This window comes from Drosophila kikkawai, chromosome 3L, assembly GCF_030179895.1.
Source record: "Drosophila kikkawai strain 14028-0561.14 chromosome 3L, DkikHiC1v2, whole genome shotgun sequence".
Taxonomy (NCBI): domain Eukaryota; kingdom Metazoa; phylum Arthropoda; class Insecta; order Diptera; family Drosophilidae; genus Drosophila; species Drosophila kikkawai.
This window is the reverse complement of record NC_091730.1, coordinates 18,367,775-18,385,831: the sequence shown is the minus strand read 5'-3', so window position 1 is coordinate 18,385,831 and position 18,057 is coordinate 18,367,775. Positions and strand designations below refer to the sequence as shown.

The window sequence follows — 18,057 nt, the reverse complement described above, 5'->3', positions numbered from 1 at the left end:
TTTATTTCAGTTCTATAAATATTTATTTATTTTTTTAATAAATCCATGCAAAATTCGACTTTTATAATCGTCGTAATAAATATCAGTGTACCCTATTGGCTTATATTCATGGCCGATGTATCTGAACTGACATCGGCTATGTGGAATGAGGCGTCTTCGGCAGGCATATCGTCCTCATCGGTGTATAAACGACGTAGGCGCTCTTTATAACTAATAAAAATAATACAAATATTTATTATAATTTCCTAATTATAAGATTAATTAAGCTCACAGTTCGCTGTCGGGATTATTGGCCTGATTGCGACACTTATCCAGCTTCTTTTCAATGGGTTTCACCTTATCCCGTTCTGGTTGTTGATGTTGCTTCACCAAGATACGGATTTCTGATACGAAATCAAAGAAATTATTATTAAAAATAGTAAAAATGTTATATACACTTACTCCTCACGGCGTCTATAAGTCCAGGCAGCTTATCTCGCGCGGATACAAATAGGAATTCCGTCACATAGCTATCGAGGTTCTCCTGTTCCTTGCTGGCAGCATGCAGCACGGCAGCCAAAGCGATCTGGGAAGGAGTATGCAGCAGGCAGGCATCCGTGTAAAACGTGGAATCAATAAAACTATCAATATGTGGACGTAATCTCTCCGGATTTGCCATATTGCTGCGGGTCTGAATTTGGAACGAAAGTTACGACCCGATGATTAATTGCAGGATTTAGTTACCACCTTTATGTCTATGAGGAAACCCTCGACGGGTCTGAATGGGTTGTGGATGGTTAGGTAGTAGTTCAGTTGGCCAATCAGCAGTAGCTCGTTGGATAGGACAATATCTGTGGCCTTGTTTCTGTCCCCCTTGATGTTGTTAACAAACTGATTGATGGACACGTTGAACTCTTCGACTTTGCAGGCAACAAACACGCAAGTGGCTCTGAAGAGAAATTGTAGAAAAATTAAACTTATTAAATATTATAAAAAAAATGGTGGTCAGTATCTTTACAGTATCTCCTTGGGATGATAGTCCATTGGGCTGTTGTTCAAATAGAACCGTTTAAAATAGTGGAACGCTGTGCCAATCACGCACTTTGGCATCGGCGGATCAAAGCGGCGGCAGAATTCGAATAAATGGACCTCGTACTGCTTCAGCAACAGGCGCTCTTCCGCCGGCGTAAGGAAGTAGTCCTCGAGGTCATCGTAGGCCTCCGCCTCCGCCTCATGCTGCTCGATGTACTTGTTGTTCTGCTCCACGCGGAACGCCATCAGCTGCCCCTCGTTGGCGAACGTCCATGATTTCTTCTGTGAGCTCACAGGATACATTTTATCAGTGCATATCGTGGGAAATTATGAACAAAAAATAGTCTGCTTTGCAATAGAGGTGGTAAAAAAATGCGTTCACCATCGATAGTATTCGCTTTTTTGGTTTCAGTCGGTCATCGATACTTGTACGAAAGAATCGATGTATCGAAAGCCGGCTTAAGATAAGTCCCACCACTACAAATAAGTCAATTAAATAAAATAAATAAACTACGATATTTTATATAATAATTAAATTTTAAAAAATTACAATTTCTTTTAAAGTAAAAAAAAGACACAATATAAAGATAATAGTTCTTATATAAACTAAATACGAAACATTTTGTATTATTTATAATATGTGTACAGAGTGTTCAATAATTAAATTTTGAATTTGAAAACATTTAATAATTTTACATTTGGTTTTAAAATTTCTATATAAACGTTAATTGGTTAATATTCTTTACAATAAAGTTGAAAAATAATTTTGTATTAATTTAGTTTTTTCTCAGGAATTTCCATTGCCTACTTTTTGGCATTTTAAATTAAAATTGAAAACTGACATTTTTAAAGAGGTTTATTTATGGCACCAGTTTACAGCTGACCGTTTGTTGGTCGCGTTTCGGAACGCACGTGTTATGCATTTTTTAACATTTAAGGTGCCCGCAGCATCAGGCCGGTCCAAATTGAATTAATTTTGTTTCGCTTTTGTTTTTGTGCTGGGCGGCGAAATTGGGTCACTTGAATCTTTGGCCGGGAATCAGCTACATAAATGACCATATAAATTGTACAGTTCTCAAGGGTTGACGTTAGGATACCCTTAAAATCCAGTTCGTGTTTAAAATTGACAATAAAAAATAAATAAAAATAATTTAAAATTTTTAAACAGAAAAAAATCTGTTAAATATGTATTTTTGGCTAAGTTATGATCCCAAATCTATTTTCAAATTGCAAGGCTAATCAAACTTTGGATTTAAAGCTTCTTCTTTTCTTGTTAATAAAGAAGTTGAAGTAAATTATTAATTAATTTCCTAACTTTACATATTTTTGTAACCTGAAAAGTTCATAATTCCTTTAAATTTTTACCTTTTTTTGCATGGTTACAAAAGGCATTCGAGATCAGTGACATCTCAGCAGCCTGAAGAGCATTAAAGTGCCATGCGTTTCGAATACTTTGTATGCAGGAGCTGCCTTCTGTAGCAATAAAATTGCAATTAATTTTTATTGACAACTCTGAACTCTTGTTGCAGCGCTTTGTTGCGGATTTTTTGTTGTGAGATTTCACTGCAGCAAGGTGAAGAGTGTTTTAGTGTCTTGTTTGCTCCTAAACGGATCTTCAAGGGGGGTTCGTATATTAGAAGTAAAATGGAGGCTTAAAAATGTTGAAGAAGAGACAAGAAATTCACATTTTTAGCTTTAAGCATGGAAATCCAAAAAATATCTATAGGTTTCTATATTATTATTAGTCCTAAAACCTTTAACAATATGTCTCTTTGGGTCTTGTTTGGGTTTCCCCAACTGCATTTCGTATAATCCTTACCCGAAAATGGCCTCAATTTCGGGGCCAAAACCCTCTTAAAGACCTAAACTGAGTCAACGAGACGACGACGCCTTCGATTGTTCAATCTGCGGGCTGAAAAGTTTATGCGCGTGCGCGACACACAGACGAAATGACACAAAGACGGACGGACTGAGATGGATTGCCGTCGGCGAGACTGACTGACTGACTGACAGTCGGGTGGCCTTAGCTTATCGTCAGTCTCTAGTTACAGAGATCCAGAAGGAAGCTCTGCTCGGGGCGTACTTAAAATTCAATTGAATCTTGAATTATTGCATTGAATTTCATTGTTTGTAAATGCCCGCCCGCTGTGTCTGTATCGGATTGTAAACTGATTTCATTTTCCCTCCGTGCCATAGATTTATTTATTTTTCTCATTTTATTGAATGCTTCAAGTTCGGCCGTCGTAAATCGTCACAAAATATTATGATTATTATTGGTTCAGCAGGGGCTATTGTATTACCTACATAGGTTGGGTGGTCTTGGGGGTGTTCAAGGTACCTAAGGCGAAACATATGCACCTTTCTTTTGTTATCTTTCGATCTCTATCTGCAGACACCAATAAAACTCATTGCGAAAGTGCCGAGTAGTATCTGGCAACAAGCATCTACACCAGTGGCCACTTGTGTCTCTGTGCATAAATGCATTTTAAAGTCATATTGAGCACGCGAGTCGGTGTCTTGTGTCCCCCTATCCCCGGAGCAAGTCTTCAGCTCCGATCCCGATCCCCACCAATTTTGGCTTCGAGCATTATTTCTGTTTAGCGGCTACCGTTGGTGCGGCTAATTGTGCGTGTGTCGTGCGATTATTCAGCTTTGTATCTCACTTTGTCTGTCGCGCCACGAACGCTCTCTGGGGGCGTGTTCCGAAAGATACTACTCTCTCGAACACACCGTCAGATACTCGGACTCTGACTCGTAGACTCATCGAATAGACGTGTGAATTGCCGGGCGAGAGTTTCACAGCCAATCAAGAGAGTTATGTCTTCGTACATATACTCGGTTCGGAGTGTGAGTGATGGCCAAGCGTACGCGGAGTGAAGTGTTTAAGGTGCATAAATCAGTGAAGATGGTCAGACAATACTGGTATGCATATGGGGTCGGGTCCATAGTGGCTGATGATTTTACTAAAAAACATTTAAAGTGTTGTATATATCATACCAATGTATGTGTAGTAGTCTGATGGGTGGGCATAAATTAAAGTAGGTAACCTTAGGCTATAATAATGTACAATAATAAAGATATGCATAGATTTTATAAAGAACATACCTAATTACTAAATTAGTCATGGATAGCAATTAATAAATATAGCAATAAATAAATACAGCCTTATAATATAATAATAATAAACATTTTAATACCAACATTTACTTACCTACCTTTATCGTAACCTTTGCAATTCTATACCTTCTTTGAATCTTCAAATGGCAAAATTTACCAGAATTTCTTATCTATTACAATTTAAAAAACATATATCTATTAGTAGCTCTTTCAAGACCATATACACCGACTAAAGCCATATAGCGTTATGCTTAAACACACACACACACCCTGTCCACTGGCGGACTTCATTTCGCGTTCGTTTCCTAAGTCATTTGTTTTTGTCTTGTTCTCCGTTCAAGTCTCTGCTCTCCCGTTGAGCCGAGATAAACTTGTGTCATCTGTCTTGGCCTGTCATAATTACATTTATATAGTCAACATCTAGGTAGCCTGACATTTGGAAATATGTCAGCCCCTGGACTGTTATGTAATGAATAACGCATTGGCTGGCCAGGATTTTCTTCTGCTGACCACTTGATGGATATACACGTAAACACAGACATTATGACAGTTGAATCGAGTATATATGTATATACCAATATAAATGTATATGAATATGTCGATATGTACTTGAAGAAATTTCCTGCTGTAAATGGTCAGATAAAAAGTTTGGTCATGTGTCAATGGAATGAAGCCTTTTTATGTCGGTCTCTAGAGAGAAAGATATCAAGATTTTATATGGAAAGTTTTGTGGATTAAAATTCAAACGGAAACAAGGATGCGTTGGACCAAACTTTAAGTGGATTTTTCCTTTCTTTTGTTTATTTCTTCACCTCTTTTATTTTATTTCTTCATTCACATTTTTATCATTACTTATCTGCCTAGAGAAATAAATTATTTAAAAATAATAAAACAAACAAAAAGTCAATACGTAAACAACACTAAATTAAAAGTTCTAAAATTTGACATTACAGGCTAATTATATATAAATTAAGAAAACAATAAAAACGTAAATACATATCGCACATCAAATGACAATCATTTGTAAATTTTTCTAAATTTTATAATTTATGTCTAAGTGTATCTAAGCATCCTTAAACATAATTATTACTTAGTTGGTTTAATTGAGCTAACTTTAAACCTATGAATATGAATATTTTGTACATCATTTCACTGGCACCAAAATTTGCAATTTCTCTACACTTCTTAAAATATTTATTCTCGGGTTAAATCAATGGGCTTTGGGACTGAAAAAGTTGCAATATAAACAAAAATTTATAAGAATTTAAAAAATATTTTTATGGATAAGAAACTGCGTTTTTATTTTATGTGAAATACCCTATTTTTGAAACAATCATTTCAGAAACCCTTTCATTTTTCACAAGTTGTTAGAATTTTTGTACATACCTTAACCTACAGTACTCGAAATTGTTTTGGCACTCGAACGAATTCTCTGGCAATCACGAGATGACCTCAGCCCGTCAGGGTCTGTGATCTCACCAGGGTGAGATCGAGGGGCGTGGTCTTGCGCGCAAATGTCGGGGATTCCCCTAAGCAATGGCTCCCGGCAGCGGGTTCACTCAAGCTGGGACTATTGGAGCTGCGAGCTACCGGACTGGCCGGATCCGGACGCGATCTCAGCGACAGATCGATAGGCTCCTCCAGCTCTGGACTGCTGGAAGTGGGAAACAGCAGCTCCGCCTTGAATTGATCCTTGAAAATGGGCAGAGGCGGAACGCCGGCGGCAAGGAGTACGGGTGGCAGGTGGCTAAATGGGGCAAAGGAGCTGTACAGCGGCTCCGAGTGACTGCGAAAGATCTCGAGCAGCTCCTGGTGTCGCTGGCGCTGAAGATCCGCATCCGGTTCAGAGCTAGCTGGAAAGCTGGGATTTCTCAGATCAAAGCGGGGATGGTTGCCTGCGTTCGTGGTTGTTGTGGCAATGTGGCCACTGAGCACACTAGTGGCTCCATCCTCATTGGGATCGCCAGCCGATGAGGCTCCGGAGTCACTGGGCGTGTTGCTGAGGCGGGATTCCAGCTTCAAGTGTCGCTGATGCTGGTGATGATGATGGAACTTGGCCGCCTGCAGGAAGGACGGTGAGGCGGCTCCGACCCCCACACCGGCTCCCACAGCCGCTCCCTCGATCCTCGGTGATGTGGAAGTGGCGGACTTGATGCAGGGGTTAGTCTTATCCTGATACGTTTGCCGCGCCTGGTTGCTAGCCTGCTGTAATCGAGCTAGTTGCTCCAGGCTGGCGCTGCTTACCCCGCCGTTTCCTCCTCCTCCACCGCCTGAGGCGCCTCCTCCTCCAGCGCCCGCCGTTGTTTGCTGCTCCTGGAGGAGGCAGTGGATCTTGAACCAGTTCGATCTCCGGCCGTAGCGGGATCCGCTCTTGGACATTCCCACCAGGAGGCACTTCCGCAGGCGGCAAGCCTTGCAAGCCGTGCGGTTCTTCTTGTTGATCACACAGTCGCCATTGTGTTTGCATCCTGCTATCGCCGCGATGTTGTTGTAGGTGCGGCCAAAGAAGGACTGAAAGGATGCGTAAATACAGGTGAGAATTAATACATTTAATTTAAATAAATATTATAATATAGATTATTCTTAAAACTGATAATGAAATGTGATAGATATTATATAATTAGATTAATTGAACCATTTTATGTTGCTTTTAGGGTTAATTAGGCTACTACTTCCTATAACAAATATCTTTCTCAACCATTGTTCTACCTTATTTGCACCTGTCACTCTTTAATTATTAAATGTGCGTTGATAATTCGGACAACTACTTGTAAGGCAGCCCCAGAGCCAGTCATCAGATCAACCAAGAACTGGTTGGAGAGCAGGAACCATTTACTATATCACAGCTGATATTCCCATTGTTTCGGTGCGATGCCGACTCACGTTCAAGAGCTTGATTTTGAAGTTCAACTTTGAGTGGTGTTTGATGGGTGTCTGCGACTTTTGTTTCCGATTCCGCTGACTCACCTAATATGCATGTAATTTTTATTTGATTGACTGCAGTTTACAATTGTGCTCGCCTTGGGGCTTAGCTAGCTCTAAATATATATCGGTTCGGCTGGTATATGTACGTGCTCTGAATTTCGCAGACATTTTCCCATGCCATTTGAAGGTGAGCCTTCTATTGTGGCCGCTGCGCACACGTATCTACTTAAAGTCAATTAAAAATCGATTAATCTACCGAATTGAAATTTAATTACTGTAATAATGTTTTCGATTTTGCTTTGAGTTAAAAGTAAAAGCCAAAATCCAGATCATATTTTGCACGAGTAAGTATGTGCGAAATTAAATCCCTTTGGTTTCTCACAACTGTCCGGATTAGGTGCCATAAAATATCGATTTGGGTTGAAAAGAGTTCCCAGAGTTTTTTGATGGGTTTGAAAACAAACTACTCACCTTGCAGCCCTCGCATGTGAAAGCCCCGAAATGAAAACCAGCCGCCGGTTCGCCGCACACTTTGCACAGCTGGTTCATCTGCAAAAAAAAATATTTGAGATTATTTAAATATATATAGAAAACATTCAAAAATTTATCAGAAATTTTTTAAGATTATTATTTTAAGGGTTTTTTCTATAAAATAAAAGTAATTAAAGTAATTTCAGATTTATGCGATATACCATCTTTATAGAAACGTTTATATGTCTTAAAAAATATATTTCTACTCATATAAAATGTAAATCTTTAAGAATTTGTATATATAGAATTTTATAAAATTTATTTATTTGTTTTAAAATTAAATTAAGTTAAATTTAAAAGGGAAATACTTGGATAGCTAAATAATAAAGAATAAATAATAAAGCATACCTTAAATAAATAATATCTTTTTAATAACGGAAGATATATGTGTATAAATTAGTTAATTCTAGAAATAAATATTTTATATTTACTTTTGCTTTAAAACTATTCTTTAGAATTATCACAATTACAATTAATAGTGCTTTTATGACTGATTTAATAACTTATAGCATTTATTTACACACAAGAGATGTTCAAAATTAAACACTTTAAGTTAATTGAATTTTACTTTTATCACTTAAGCAATATTTCTTCTTAGCTTTAACTTTTTTTTCATTGGTTATCCCTCGGCTAAACGTGTTGTTGAAAGCCTAATTGAAAAACTCCAACTCTGTGCAACCTCTTCACGATTGTCCTTGTTATTGATGATGCCTTTTTTCACAGATTATTTTTCTTTTCATTGCCTGTATTTTTCTTGTTGTTGTTGTTCTCGACTTGGCTCAGCTGTGATCGAGAAGACGAGGCCATGGCCACAACAACAACAACAACAAGAACAACAAAAACCACGAAGAAGCCACGCCAAAAAGCTGCAGAAAACGAAGAAGTAAAAACAACAACATGCATAACCGATGACCCACTGCGTTTCTCTTTATTTTTATTCTTTTTTTGTTGTTGTTGTTGTATACTTTTATTTTTTTTTTGGAATTCTGTTTTTTTTTTTTCGTTGTTGTTGTTTTATTTCGCTACAGGTCGTGGATAGAAATTGAGGTATGCAGCGACCGGTTTGGGCTTGCACCATCAAAGTTTCGCGGCAATGTCAGAAGACCCTGCACCTCATCCTCCCCTCTCTTTCACCTCACCCCCCGAGGCCTCCTCCCGCTCAGCACACTCTTTCCCATGGGACGGCTTCACGTTCACACATCTAATGCAATGTACTGCCGCAGTGACTTGTTTTGCCTGCCCATTAAGCCTAAGGTCAAGCCAAAAAATAAAAAAAGCTACACCAAAAACGCAAAAAAAAAAGATAGATGAAAAATATATACAAAAATTCTGCGTCAACTATTTAATGAGCATGAAGAATCCGAGGGAGGGATCAATTTTGTCATGGATATACAAAATAAATTCTTGGACACACATTTGTGTGCTAATAATGCCAAGGAGTGTGTGTGCTTTTCGCTTCACACATTTGTGAGAATTCGAGGCGCTTGAAAAAAATAGCTTGGCACTAAATTTGGTTTTTATTTTGGGGAGGTACATAATTTATCCGATTCTACAGAGGGTTACTTAAGAGAAGGTAAAATATTAGTTGGTTTTATGTCTTAAAGAAAAATGTATAAAATATAAAATTTGATATAAATTAATGTACAATTCAAATGCAAAGAAAAAATGTTATCTTCTAGAATAAATAATACGTTAAAATATTAGGATATTAGGATATGCTTTCTTGTATTTTCTTATAAATCAACTGAAGGCTTGGCTTAACCTTAAATAAACCTAATATCACTATCAATAAGTGTCACCAATGTGAATAGATCATTTTGTCTGACAGTCTATGTTTAGCGTTTTATCTTCTTCGTTATTACAATGGTCATAAATTTAAAAATTTAGTACGTTTTGTATTATATTCTAAGCTAAAAGAGGTGTAAACAAATTATTTATGTATTTGGCATGAGCCTTGAACGAAGAGACTATTAAAAATAAAAGGCAGGTTGGTTTGTTTAATTATACATATAATGGTTTTTAGTAAATTTACACTCTATAATATTTCTCTGAATAATATTATATTACGTATTCTTGATTTTTCTATTATTTTCTTTTCTAAATAAGGGAAATCCTTTTACCTATGGATTTGTTTTTAACAAATAATTATGTCTAAAAATAGAGATCATTGTTTAATATCTTGTGCAAACTTTTTAAAACTGAAGCAAATAAATATTTTCAATTTTTTAAGCAGCTTTAAATTTAAAATTCATATAATTTTCTTAAAATAATATTCATAAAGCCATTGAAATGTAATTTAATAAATCTGCCAAACCCAAGAAATACATGCGAATTCCCTTTTAAACCCGAAAACTCCCATCATTCTAGAGCCAGGTTAACTGCTTAGCCAAGGCGTCCGTAACTGAAGATTTCCCGGACCAGGACTGACAGGGAGCTGGTCTGCAAAATGCGCCCAGCAGGTGGTGGTGCCACAACGTGATGCTGCTCCTGTGATAATGGCCAAGTCGATCCGCCAAGCCGCCAGCCGCCGTGCCGCCGAATTCCCGCCGGCTGCCAATATACCCGGCACTTTGCATATAAACGCTCGCTAATGGACACCAAAGGTGACAGCAGAGCGTTGCTAAATTGGCAAACATTAAATTTGCACCTTCACAGCGAGCCAGCGCAGTGACCGCGAAACCGTGACAATTTTCGGCACAGCGGTGCGCTTTTCCAGAAAGCGGGAAAATCATCAGTCGAAGCTACAGCCCCACCACGAGATCTTCAATTGCTGACAAAAGCGCCCAGAGAAGCTCACAAGAGACCCAGAACTCGAGGCTCCTGGTGATAATCTAAAATATACAACCGAATGGAGGAGTTTTGGCGAAATGGATTTATAAACAATGAGTTGGAGCTCAGCGCAGAAGAAGTTCAAGACGGTAAAATTTATCCATAATGACAGTAAATCGATGGGGGTCAATAAAAGCAGTGGGCTTTGGATTAGGACTAGCTTTACTAGTTTATATTGATATTTTTGGAAAGTGTTACAAAAATGGAGTAAAGAAGTTAATTAGTTAACATATAATAATTAGTAGTTAATAAAGTAATACTACTTCTAAAATAACTACATTATTTTATGGTAATATTTTGAATAAATGAAAGTCGTATGTTAAAACCTATATAATACGTTTAAAAATTATATATATATATTATATGTATAAATAAAGAGACAATAAATATTCGATTAAAGCAGAAGTTTCAGTTAACCTAATATTTTAAATATTTGTTAACCAACAATAAACCTTTTGACTATACATATTTGTAACTAATGCTTATAGACACATAAAAATAATAAATATAAACTAAATAAATAATGATTCATATCTTTAAAACACCCTAATAAAATAAATTTCAAGCTATAGATTTTATATAATTTAATTTTCTAATCGGATTATAAGCCGTATGGTAGACCAAAGAAGACATAAACCACATACAAGTGAAACCTGTTTCGGATGGGTTTATCTCCCGATATAAACACACAATGTGCTAAATCATTTCGATCCTTTTTAAGAAACCCGAAAGCAATGCAATCGAACGGCACGCTTGAGCGATAAAGTTGCAGATTTCTATCCATCAAAGCCGCCGATCCTTGTGGCCCAATCACGACGCCGACCAAGGCCACCATTCCTCCACCCCCGAGGCTCGTCTAATTCCTGAAGCATCTTCAGCATAGTTAAGTGGAAGTCATGAGAAGCAGGACATAATTCCCATACCTTGGAGCTAATTAAAAGTCCCACAGGCCGAACCCCTCTGCCTGAAAGGTGAATGGTTATCTCTTGCATTTATTTGGTTCGATGGGCAGTTTTGATTGTGGGAAAACAATGAGTGGAGGAGAGTGGTGCAGGTCGCCGCCGCCGAAAATTTGACTCTCCTTTCAAATTCAAAACCGAAAAGCAGCCCCATTGTTCATTTCTGAACAGATCACAAGCATAGGAACAATCCCGGCTGACGGGCTTATCGATTAAACCAAGATTAATGTTACACATTGAGCGGGTACAAAACAATTAATTAGAAACCCAAACTGCTACAGAAAATACATACTTAGTGATCGTAAGCCAAGTGGATGATTGTTCAGATCTAATCTCTGAAAATCTACAAAATGCTGTGTGCCAATCCAAGTTCAACTCGATGGGGGGACGAGTTCAGAGCGGCTTAGACAATAAGAACCAGATCAGTTGAATGTAGCTACATATATTCTCAACAAGCTCATCAAGTTGCTGTTGACAGACCGAAGCAGAGAGGCAAATAAAAAAAATAAAAAAAATCGGGGAAAAAGTGGAAGGATTTTCCTCAATAAGAATAATAAACAAGAGGCCCAAATAAAAGATGTGTCCTTTAAAGCAAACAAAATGATGGACACAATGCCAAATCAGATAAAAGGCAACACACAGAGGGAGAAAAGGTGTTCAAACAAGCAAACCACGATTGTCTCAAATATTTTGAAGCGGCTACAAAATAGAACAAGAATCAAGAACACAACGCGACGAACCCTGGAGCATTGACACAGTCCGAAACCCTTCTACTCCGAACCTCTTGATCCTCCGATCTTCCCTCAGACAATTCCCGGTAATATGCTTTATTATTAGCCCTGCAGCCACTGGCGACGGACATTCGCAATATGCAAATCCACTCAGCAGTCACACGCTCTAGTTTGAATTGTCTGCTTCCGCGATCCCTGATCCTCAGCCTCCGCGATCGAGGATCCACGATCCAGTCGAAGCCGCTGGCAATGGCCCTTTTTCTGCTTGATTGCCGACAGCAGTTGGACAATTAAATGTTTGAATATCTCCCAACTCTGTCCCTATTCCCTCCCATTGTAGTAATTTCTTGACACTTATCGCACAAAAGGCAATAACATTATTAATGAGCATGTCAATGAGCTTCTTTTGTTTTCACCATTCCGCTTTTTCTGGCTCTCCTTGGGCGGCGGCGTCCTTAAAGCTAAATGTGAGGTCTTGGGAATTGGGGTTAGGGCCTTGATTAGAAAGCAAATTCGACAAATCCTTTATGCCTACTTATCAATTATTTTAATTATTTTAAATCTGATTTATTATGACGGGTTTTTGAGTATCTGGTCTTGTGTTCAAGAATTTTTTATTATATTTAATTTGTTATTTAGTGATTTACTTTCTTTCTTTTATTTAATGTGAAATATTTTTCTAACATTATGTGTTTTGTTTATATTTAATATGTTGTTTATTAATCACTTTTAAACATTACTTTAAATACGTTGTTTTATTTTATCAATTTATTGATAAAATAATTTATATTAATTTATTGCGTTCATTACTTTATATTTATTTAAACAAATCTATCTTCGGCCACTTCAAAGTTAATTTTTAGCTTGTTCTGTAAGATGTTGTTTACTATTATAATATTCTACATAATCAAAAATGCTTAATGTTGTCCCATATTATTTGTTGCATATTTAAACATTTTAATTCCCTTTACATATTAATTTATATTTTTAGCTAAGTTGCTACATTGATTAAATGTTTTATTATCTGAATTCTTTCTAAAAACATTTATCCAACACCATTATCTGATCTCTAATCGCTGCCTTTGTTGAAGCTGAATTTATGCTAATTATGCAAAATGATTTTAAATGAATGAAATGTTTTATTTATATGCATCAACTTTTTCCGCTTTCAAAGCTTTGATTTATTTGCTTAGATTTGTTAATCTGTTCTAACAGAGATAAATTTATTTTATTCTAGCAAAATGTTATATATTTATTTATTTCTTTAATTCTTTTTTTATTATTCCTATTATTTCCTAATTCTTAAAAAAGTTGTGAGTAATTTACTTACATTTTCCAAATGATATATTTCCAAAACAGCATAAATTTTTTATTAATTTAAATCACTTTTAAATATTTTGTTTCTTGTTTGGTTGTTTTTCTTGCTTCTTTTTTAAAATATTTCCCCTAATTCACATATTTTGTTTTTTATTGGTTTTTATCATTATTTTTGTTAAACTTCACACACTTGGCTGCTTTTCAGCATCACCAATCGATCTTATCAAACATTTTCTGGACATGCCACACAATAAATCCGATTTAGCGACGGCTTTTTCGAGTTATATCAAGGCAGAGTCACGTGGCGAGGAACATCGCGATCGATCGCTTATAAATGGAGACTTGCGAATCCGATTTCGTATGGAGTTGGCGATTTCCGAGAGAGAGAGCAGCGTAAGCCTGACTGACGATGCTTGGCAGCGTAGCGTCCATCCGAGACTAAATCGTCATCGTCGTTCTGAGCGCCAAACAGACCCGGACTGACTTAGCCCTGGCCTCAAAGATCATCTCATCCCAGCAGCAGCAGCAACATCTACAGCAGCAGCAGCAACATCCACAGCAGCAGCACTAACAGCAGCAGCAACAAGACAACAAAGCGCACGCGTCGCGGCTGTGCAGCTGTGTGCGTTGTAACAGTGGCGGGGCAAGGCGAAACTTAACTGTTAATCAGCCGCCGCGGCGACAGGAATTCCTGTTTGGCAAACAGCTGCTGCTGCTGCTGCGGCTTCAGTGGCTGCTGGTGCTGCAATAGCTGCTGCTGCTGCTGCTTTGCCTCTGGCTTTGAGGCTCTGTTAAGTTTGTTCGATCTGTTAAATGATCTGGTTACAAATTCTATGAAAGATTTTTTATTACATTTAATTAACACATTTTAGACTAAATTTAAATATAAAAGAAAATAGTAGAGAAGCTTAAACTATTCTAAAAATAAAGTAATTTTAATCCCCAAAATATTTTTAAATATAAGAACTAGAAGAACTATACAAACAAAAACTAAAACCTGTAAAAATAAAGTTTCAACTTCAAATACAATTTTTTCATTAGTTTTCCTTGCTCTCAAATGACTTAAAATATTTCTCCAAGTGCACTCTGTTACCGACTTAGCTTCAAACATGTTCGCTGCTGCTGACCCGCTCTCAGGAATCTCAGATCTCTGCTCTCCATCGCCGCTCTGGCTTTTTCAGCTAAACTCTGGTTGGCTGTTGGCACCGGCACGATCTCGGAGCGTTTCGTTCGTTTTCATTGAATATTGTGTCGATGTGGTTGGCTGTTGGTTGTTGTTTGTTTCTTTATTTATTTTTTTTACCCCCATTTGACGCTACACACGGTACTGTTATCACTTGAGTGTGTTGGCAGCGAGTGCGCGCGAGTGTTGGGATTTGGTTTTGGTTCCATTGTGCATGTGCATCCATTTGTATTCGTATTGGACTGGCTGGCTAATGTGGCAAGGAGGTGGGCACTTAATGCCCGCCGATCAGCGTAAATAAACATTGAGAGAAACCAAAAGAAAACATCAAATGAAATTTGTAGCTTGTAGTGGCAAAATGGTGAAAACAAGTTTGTTGTCTAAGTCTTTTGTATTAGCTTTATGCTCGAGTGCATTACCTTATTTTCTTTATTTATTTTGAAGAGGAATAAATTAATTTAAGTTCTTGAAAATATAAAATGTTTTAAATTGATTTATTGAATGTATTTTTAAAAATTCTTTGTTAAAAATCAAAGTCATAATTCATAATAACAAGGTGAGCCTTTTTTTAAAATAATAAATCACTATGATAAAAATTTTATTTTCCCCTCTTATTTCTTCAAATGTTAACAAAAATTGTATTTAATTTTTAGGAATTCTAAAATTGTTTTTTTTTTAATTAAAATTGAGATTATTCATCTGTTTAGAAAACAAGTTCGTTGCCTAAGTCTTTTGTTTTTCGTTTTATTAAAATGAATTTGTTTGTGGTTATCTTCAAGGAACTTAATAAATTTATACATCATTATTATAAAATCTTCTTAGCCATTTTTATAAATACTAATCATAATTAGTTGCAATCTTCTAACAGATATTATAAAGTGTAACAGGAAAAAGTAAAACCATAGAGTTAATAACTCCCTGTTTAAATTGGATCTGCGCCAGCGGCAATTGCCCAGCAATTCCCGTGGCACAATCAACGCGTTTCCATACATCTAATTGAATTCTCCTGTCATAAGCCCGATCAGATGGCTGCCTCCGTGCTCAAGATGCCCACTCAAGTGATCCTCAGGCATTCGGCCAGCCAAGTCTTTCTCTGCTCCGGTCAAGCTCTCGCGGCTTCTGTCACTTCGTGATGATGATGATTTCATTTTAATAACACCACTGGAGGGAGGCACGAACAGTGCTGCTCGGATCGTTTAATACCCTGCATTCGCCGCGGCCGTGTCAACACCACTTGACGGAGTAACAAGGAAGCGCAACACTCCAAAATGACGTGTAATTTATCACAGCACGAGCAGCATTTAGCCATGAACTGGAACGGTGACGGAGACTCCCGGCTCCAGACTACCGTCTCCGACTATGAGTCCATTTGAATCTGGCCAGTTGCTTCCTCTGGCTCAGTCTGTCAGCATCGTTGTCGTCATAATCTGCCAGCTAAAGTTGCTGCTGCGTTTTTGCAATATACTTTTTTTGTTTGTCTTTATATTAACATTTCTTTAGCCGGTAGGCAAATCTCGCATCTTCCCTCCGGCAGCCTCGAAAATATTTTAATTAAGTTTAGGCCTTGGCATCGGGCGCATATCTGGCCAGCTCGCGTGCTCATCTCATCATTCCGGTGATGAGTTGAGGCATTAGCTTTGATGTCTGCTCATATTTATTAGAGCGCAATTTGAGCGAGAAAAATTCCAGCTACCACAGAAGGCTATCGTAAAAGATAGTAAAAAGTAAGATTAAATTATGATTAATATAAATATGAGTGTGCCATTTAATTAAAAACAAACAGGAATATTCAAAGGAAGTTAGAGAAATTAAGGTATTTGCAAGGAGATTGTTGCAAGTATCTTGGGTAATATAGAAATATTATCATCTAAGTTGTTACATTTATTTTTTAAGAGTTTCTTAACCAGGACTTAATAGTATTTTGTAACAATGCGTAACCGAATTACCCGCCTAAATGGATCAATAATGCAATGGGTAAATTATTTCACACAGCTCAGCTCCCTGTTGTCCATAGCCCATTTAAACTATTCAGAGAAAATGTTCGAGCCAAAGCCAAAGTAAGATTGCCAAACACTTGAACAGGTCTGATCTGTGCACTAACATGGCCAAATACAAATTGTCTATGGCCAAAAACACACGCAAACCGAAGAAAATCAAAGCGAGACACAAACAAAATAGGCGACAAATCTCCCCGAAGTCAACTTGCAGCCTGAAATGCCGCAGAATCGGAGACATTTGGCGACATTCGATCGATGCCAAATCGATCCAGATACAGATACTTTAAATCACAATTTCAATTGAACGAACGCAAGCCAAACTCAGAGCCAAAAAAAAAAGAGTACAAAAACTGCAACAAAAAAAATCTGAAAAATCGTTCTGCGCACATGTCAAAGGCGGTAGCGAAATCTACAACGCAACAGCAACAGCAGCAGCAGCAGATATAACAGCAGCAACTGGCAGCCAGCATTTTATTTCAATTTCAATTGATTGTCGTACAATCGCCATGAATAATTCAATTTTTAGAATTGCCTTGCATGAAGTCGGATAGAGATAGCTGCCGGACAGGCGACCTGCGAGAGCGAACAGGATGGAGCGAGGAATACGGAACATGGACATATTTTCGCCACTGACTGCTGTTGTTGTTTCTGTAACTTGTAGTCATTCTGCGTCTTCTTCTTTCCAGGCCCCCATCCCACATACCCCATGTCGCTGTCACTATTATAGACGATGCTCTAAGCTAAAATAGAGAATATTATGCTTCCTATAGAATTTATAAGTATTTTATTGAATTTTTAAGATAATATTTTTATTGAAAAATTTAAATACATATTTTTGAAACAATATTTATATTTATATTAGATGTTAGTATATTAAATTCGCTGCAAATAAGTTTTATAAATTATCTTAATGACTTTAAGTATTCACTTTAATTTCCAAAGATCCTTACTCGCATTTAAAGCCCTTCAAAAACTACGAACAAATGTTTATAAATGAAGGCAGATGCTTACATTTTTTGCATTATCCTTTTTATATTGTTCATAGTGAAGGGGTAAGTAAAGCGATATGCATCAAAACATCATCTTGAACCATTAGCAATGTCGGACACATTAAGCATCCCCTGCAGGAGAGACAGGACTCTTTCAACTGCCACACTGTTGTTGCCAGTCAAGCAGCCTTGATTAATGAGTTTATTATGCAACAATTATGTGTATAAACAGTGAGCATTGAATGCGAATATACAAATCGGAGTGAGTGTCCCGAAATGAATTTGGCTTTTGAACATTTCAAGATCACGGATCATGTCAAATTAATGAACTCGCTTCGGAGCTCTTGACTTTGACACTTCATAAAGGTGTCGTCGACGGCGCGGGAAGAAAGATCGGGCATCCTGTCAAGGACAATAACCGGACTGCTAATTTCATTTGCCTCAGTTTTTATGCAAGGACATGACTCG

General features: G+C 37.3%; 3 protein-coding genes across 5 annotated transcripts; 1 reads left to right on the top strand and 2 right to left on the bottom strand.

Annotated features, from left to right (window-relative positions):
- Positions 1-1,383, bottom strand: CycH (cyclin H). The gene is made up of 5 exons (XM_017160870.3): positions 998-1,383; positions 727-928; positions 442-670; positions 272-383; positions 1-210 (listed from the first exon to the last, which is right to left on the bottom strand). Exons 1-5 carry the CDS (start codon positions 1,312-1,314, stop codon positions 93-95), a joined length of 978 nt encoding a protein of 325 aa, XP_017016359.1. The 5' UTR covers positions 1,315-1,383; the 3' UTR covers positions 1-92.
- A 4,067-nt stretch (positions 1,384-5,450) lies between these two features.
- On the bottom strand, positions 5,451-7,602 carry eg (eagle). 3 transcript variants are annotated; one of them, XM_017160842.2, is made up of 2 exons: positions 7,525-7,602; positions 5,451-6,639 (listed from the first exon to the last, which is right to left on the bottom strand). In XM_017160842.2, the coding sequence occupies exons 1-2, from the start codon at positions 7,600-7,602 to the stop codon at positions 5,581-5,583; spliced, it is 1,137 nt and encodes a 378-aa protein (XP_017016331.1). In that variant the 3' UTR covers positions 5,451-5,580. The 3 variants fall into 3 exon arrangements, with proteins under 3 accessions (XP_017016331.1, XP_070141470.1, XP_017016332.1); XM_070285369.1 differs by lacking the exon at positions 7,525-7,602 and adding an exon at positions 7,096-7,247 and having other exon boundaries at positions 5,453-6,639; XM_017160843.3 differs by lacking the exon at positions 7,525-7,602 and adding an exon at positions 6,838-7,044 and having other exon boundaries at positions 5,453-6,639.
- Positions 7,603-8,633: 1,031 nt separating this feature from the next.
- On the top strand, positions 8,634-13,991 carry LOC138928375 (uncharacterized). Its single transcript, XM_070285439.1, is given in 4 exon segments — positions 8,634-8,667; positions 8,670-8,743; positions 8,746-8,838; positions 13,893-13,991. Coding segments are annotated over 4 exon segments (300 nt in total).
- The last annotated feature ends 4,066 nt before the right edge of the window (positions 13,992-18,057 follow it).